Source organism: Bison bison, unplaced genomic scaffold, assembly GCF_000754665.1.
Source record: "Bison bison bison isolate TAMUID 2011002044 unplaced genomic scaffold, Bison_UMD1.0 scf7180017863702, whole genome shotgun sequence".
NCBI lineage: Eukaryota > Metazoa > Chordata > Mammalia > Artiodactyla > Bovidae > Bison > Bison bison.
In genome coordinates this window covers 3,808,907-3,815,116 of record NW_011494274.1, presented here as the reverse complement: position 1 = coordinate 3,815,116, position 6,210 = coordinate 3,808,907, and the positions used below count along the sequence as shown (strand labels likewise).

The window sequence follows — 6,210 nt, the reverse complement described above, 5'->3', positions numbered from 1 at the left end:
CCAACCTAGATAGCATATTCAAAAGCAGATACATTACTTTGCCAACAAAGGTTCGTCTAGTCAAGGCTATGGTTTTTCCTGTGGTCATGTATGGATGTGAGAGTTGGACTGTGAAGAAGGCTGAGCGCCGAAGAATTGATGCTTTTGAACTGTGGTGTTGGAGAAGACTCTTGAGAGTCCCTTGGACTTCAAGGAGATCCAACCAGACCATTCTGAAGGAGATCAGCCCTGGGATTTCTTTGGAAGGAATGATGCTAAGGCTGAAACTCCAGTACTCTGGCCACCTCATGCGAAGAGCTGACTTATTGGAAAAGACTCTGATGCTGGGAGGGATTGAGGGCAGGAGGAGAAGGGGACGACAGAGGATGAGATGGCTGGATGGCATCACCGACTCGATGGACGTGAGTCTGAGTGAACTCCGGGAGTTGGTGATAGACAGGGAGGCCTGGCGTGCTGCAATTCATGGGGTCGCAAAGAGTCAGACATGACTGAGTGACTGATCTGATCTGATCTGATAGGAGAGAGCATTTATTTTAAGACATACATGCTGAAGTATTTAGAGGTAAAATGGCATGAAAGCTGCAACATATTTTCAAAGAGTCCAAAAAAAAAAATTGCATACATAGGGGGATGGGGAATACAGACAAATGAGGTAAAATATTAGAAACTATTGAATTTTTGATGATAATTGGATTATTCTTTCAACTTCTCTGTATGTAGGAAACTTTTCAAAATAAAAAGCTAGTAGGAAATGAGGGTCTATTTTCACTAGGACATGCAGGCTTGTAACTGACTCCAAGGTGATTAGACCTAGAGTTAAAAGAATGTCAAAAGATGAATATATAGGTCTTTCACCTCCATACTTTTCTATATACAACATTCCTCTCCAGCAATCACCAAAGGAAGCATGATGTTTCTCACAATATTTTTTCCCCCAGTTAACCTCTGTCTCTAAATGAGAGGCAGGAGAGTATCAGGAGATTGGCACAGGTTCCCTAGTCCAGTCAATGTACTAAATCAGAGAAAGGATTAAGGGATTAAGGGCTGAGTAAATTAACTCCCACTTCAATTTATCTTAACTCTTAATTCCCTTCTCATATTTAGTAAGGAAGAGAATGAGAAACTATAGTAGAACACAAAAACAGCCCCAAATCAGTAACATTAAATGTATTATATTCTAGAGTCTAATATCATCCTTTGGAGAAGAGATTAGCTACCATGATAGAAAAGAAACAGGTATAGATGGATCATTACCTGCCACAGGCTGACAGCACAGGAAAAAAAATCTGGGAAAACAGGATATTCACCTAACAAAGATGGGAGGAAGAAAAGAGAAAAGGAAGGAGATAAGGACACGACTGAGTGACTGAACTGAACTGAACTGAAGGAAAGTAATAAAAAAAGAGAGTAAATGAGTGAAACAGGGCAGAGGCTAAACTGCTATGCCCATGCCCGTGCCCAGAGCTGTCTCTAGGGATCTCACTAAATTGATACCAGCTCCAAAAGTCCTTCTCAACTTCATTCTAAAACTTGTTACAAATCTGAAGTTATGAGGAGCACATAAATGGTACTAAGGATCCTGGCCGGTTGGGAAAACACAGAAGACCCTCTGCGCCAACAAGAAATGAACCCATTCACGTGTAAAATTTATTAAATATCACAATTCTCAAAAAGTTCCTTCAAAAGGGTTTAGTTTAAGACACAGTGTTGATTTGCATTGGTATCTTAGGGAGAGAAGCTGCATTCTGTATATGACTAGTATATGTATATGACTAGTATATGAGGCTCTCTCCCTGAAACTCTTTTCAACCAAAAAATGAATAAAATGTAATTTAGAAAAATGTAATCTTAATGGTGTGCCTTTCAAAAGGCCAAATAAACATCCATGAACACTCCAGATAATTTTTTCAACTACCTGGAAAATATTAATCTCTTACAATGCAACAAGAACCATAATCATTATTTTAGTTCAATTCAGCAGCTGGGGAATTTGTTAAATGTTTGGTTTTCCTACAGTTATACACCTTCAAATCTAATTGATTTGAAGTTACTCCAATGTACTATAATGAATTAACAATTTTACTCATTTAAAGTTCACCTCTCCAATTTTAATGCTGATAATGCATTTTAAGACTTTTTTTTTAATTAAATCTTTAAAAAAAAATCAAACCTTTAAACACAATTCATTTTGGTACTGGAAGTAAAGACCATTATTTGACCAATAAGTTTACGATGAATAACCTTAGACATATGCCTATTACAAAATACAAGATTTAGATGACATGGTTACTAATTCAATCATTAAAGATAAATTATGACCACAAAAAAATCTGAATTGCCAATGATCTAGCGGTGCTATTAATGTTTCAACTATTTTCAAATATAACATATTCATTATTGAATATAATCAATTTAAATAATATTGTAATAAGACTCATCAAGTATAACTTGTACAGTCTTACCTGTATGATGGAGGTCTAATGTTGTCTTCGTAGATGCTTCCAAATAATATTTTTCCCTGTAATTATCCCCATGATTAATTCCTTTAGCACATTCTTTAGTAGGCAAATTAAAATTGCATGTTCTGGGATCATTTTGTGGCTGGAGAAAATTATTCTTATTTGCAGCAACCTAAAAAAACAAAGTATGTATTTTATGCTGATATTAAACCTAATTTCCCATATTTTTACATAATAGATTTCCAATTTAAAATACTGAATATGAGGTACTAGTTTCTCATATCTAAATAGGGAATAGATATTTTAAAATAAACTAAAATTATAATTTTATTTTTTTAAAACTAGTTTTATTATGTTATAAAAGCTGCAAGCTGGTAAAGAATCCAACTGCAATGCAGGAGACCTGGGTTCAACCCTTGGGTTGGGAAGATCCCCTGGAGAAGGGAAAGGCTATCCACTCCAGTATTCTGGCCTGGAGAATTCCATGGACTGTATAGTCCATGGGGTTGCAAAGAGTTGGAGGGGACTAAGTGACTTTCACTTTCACTTTTAAAAGCTGAAAGATACCACAGAATGAAAATTATGCTTACAATTATAGTGTATTTTAAGCAACAGATCAAATGAGGTTTTAAACAAGTCACAATGTGCCATTCTCAGTCAACTGCTTATTTTTCTTGCTAAATTTCTCAATATTAAAAGCAACACTTAAATATTGTTAATTTTTTACATGGCTAATGATATACTGCCACGGTATTGTTTTAACAGTACCTTATATTTTAGAGTCAAATAGTAAAATATTTACAAATGAGAAGAGATTCCTGGAAGCTGTGTCAAAATAATGAGTTGGGAAAAAAGGGGGAGGGAGCTGGAAGGTAAAAATGAAGCAAGAGGGGTCACAAACTGACAACTGCCAAGGCTGGGTGATGTGTACATGGGGGTTCTTCATATACTCTTTCTCTATTTTTATTATGCATCAATTTTCTGTTGCTGCTGTAACAAATTACAACAAACTTAGTGGCTTAAAACAACACAAATGTATTGTCTTATAATTCTCTAAGTCTGAACTCTGACTTGGCTCTTCAAGAGGGTCTAAGACAGAACACATTTCCTTGGCTTTCCAAACTTCTAAAAGCTACCAACATGGCTCCACTTCACAGTCAGTGCCTCTGCATCTCTCTACCCCTGCTTCCTTAATCACATCTCTTTCTCTAACTCTCATCTGTCTCCCTCTTCTACTTTTAAGGACCTTTGTGATTATATTAGGCCCACTTTGATGAGCCAGAATGACCACCCTCCCTCCCATCTCAAGGTCCTCAAACATTAATCACTTAGTCAAGAGTCCCTTTTGCCATGTGAGGTTAATACATTCACGGGTTTCCACGGATTAGGATATGGACGTTTTTAGAAGATCATTTTTCTGTCTACAAGAGTATGTTTGATGTCTTTTTTAAATAACAGCTCACAATAACAGACACAGCTGTCATAGCTCTATAAATATTCATTTTAACAAATTTCAGAGACATTAAAAAACCTATCTGATAAGATTTTAAAGTAAGTCATGGAAATAAATTAATGAGAGTCACAAATTTTATTTTTTGCAACATTTTGATATAATTTTAAGCTTATAGAAACATTCCAGAAATAATACAAGGAAGTCCCATGTACTCTTTACCCAAATTCACCATTTGTTTATATTCTGCTCCATTTACTTTCCCTCTATCTCTCCTGTGCATGTATGTGTATCACGTGTGTGTGTGTGTGTACATTTGAAAGTAAGCTGGAGACACTGTGTTCCTTTACCTCTAAAAATGACAGTGTGTTTGCAAAGAGCAAAGACACTCTCTTACATAATCACAGTTAACTATCAAAATCAAAAATTTAACAATGGTAGTAAAATATTATCTAATCCACAGTCCACATTCAAATGGGGTCACTTACCCCAACAATGTCTTTTGACAGTTTTTTTCCCTGAGCAAGGATCCAATCCCAGATCACACAATACATTTAGTCAACAAGTTTCTTTAGTTTCATCTGAACAGTTCCTCACCTTTATTCATCTTTTGTGATTTCTGACACTTTGGAAGAATACAGGCCAACTATTTTATAGAATGTTCCCCTATTTGGATTGTGTGATGTTTCCTAATGATGAGCTTCAGATTACATATTTTGGAAGGAATATCATAGTTCACCATATTAAGGGCACAAAATATCAATCTGTCCATTACTGGAGGCAGCCATTTGATTAAAGTGGTGTCTACCAGGTATTCTCGCCAAGTTAGTATTTTTCTACTTGTCTTTACAGTATGTTGTAAGGAGATGCTTGAGTCTATTCAAGTATCCTATTTCCTGATGAAACATTCACCCATTAATCCGATGGGTTTTGGAACCCAATAATATTTTCCGACACCACCATCACCTTTATTTTTGTGATTTAGCATTTCACTCTGAGAAAGAGTTTACTACTTATTTAGTTATATTACTATGGATTCAGACTCCTATATTATTCAGTGGGTTATTATCCATTAGTACATTTATTTTGATGCTCGATTTGTTCCAGATTTTTATCAGACCACTCAAATAAAAGACCCCTGAAGTCACCAAACCAATACATTCTTGGTATGGATTAATTCAATGTAAGAAAAAATTTAAGGATGGAATAGACAAAGGGAACAGTAAAGTTGACTGCTAAGCCTAATATTTTTAGGTTTTACATGTTGCCTTACTTAAAGTAGCTGTAAGGTTTCAAAAATGCCTACTTCATTAGTATTTAAAGAAAACTATTTAGCTTCTTGATAATAATTATAAGAGGAAAGGAATAAATCAGTGGTTTTGGTTTCAAATTAGTCCTTAGAACCTCCATCAGAAAATAAACCTAAAGACAAGGGTGTCAAAATGATTCAATGGAGGAAAAAACAGTCTTTTCAAAAAATGGTCCTGGAACACAATTAGATATCCACATGCAAAATGATACAATTGGATTCCTACCTGACACCATACATAAAAACCATTTCAAAATGGGTCATAGACTAAAATGGAAGAATTAAAACTATAAAACTCTTAGAAGAAAACACAGTAAATCTTCATGACCTTCTCATATACAACACTAAAATCACAAGTACTACCAACACCAAAAAAGAAAAACCCAGATAAACTGGACTTCATCAAAATTTAAAATGTTCGTGCTACAGACAAAACCATCAAGAAAGTGAAAGGTAATCAACAACAAGGTGAAAATATCTGCAAGTCATATATCTGATAAGGCACCTATGTTTAGAACCTATGCAGACTCTTACAACTCTGTAATAAAAAGCAAATAATCCAACTTAAAAAAACAGGATCTGAATAAACAATTTTCCAAAAAAGATATACAAATGGCCAATAAGCACATAGAAAAACGCTCAAAATTAGCCACCAAGGAAAAGTAAATCAAAACCCCTAGTCAGATACCACTTCATCCATCAGATCAGATCAGATCAGATCAGTCGCTCAGTCGTGTCCGACTCTTTGCGACCCCATGAATCGCAGCACGCCAGGCCTCCCTGTCCATCACCAACTCCCGGAGTTCACTGAGACTCATGTCCATCGAGTCAGCAATGCCATCTGGCCATTTCATCCTCTGTCGTCCCCTTCTCCTCCTGCCCCCAATCCCTCCCAGCATCAGAGTCTTTTCCAATGAGTCAACTCTTCGCATGAGGTGGCCAAAGTACCGGAATTTCAGCTTTAGCATCATTCCTTCCAAAGAAATCCCAGG

At 35.9% G+C, this 6,210-nt stretch overlaps 1 protein-coding gene across 3 annotated transcripts in view; it reads right to left on the bottom strand.

The window, feature by feature from the left end:
- RAD54B (RAD54 homolog B (S. cerevisiae)) overlaps window positions 1-6,210 on the bottom strand; it is a 118,556-nt gene that overhangs the window by 90,899 nt on the left and 21,447 nt on the right. For all 3 annotated transcript variants that reach the window (XM_010833501.1, XM_010833504.1, XM_010833502.1), the window contains exon 3: window positions 2,463-2,631. In XM_010833501.1, the coding sequence (XP_010831803.1) occupies window positions 2,463-2,631 (169 nt within the window). The remainder of the gene's footprint in view (window positions 1-2,462; window positions 2,632-6,210) is intronic.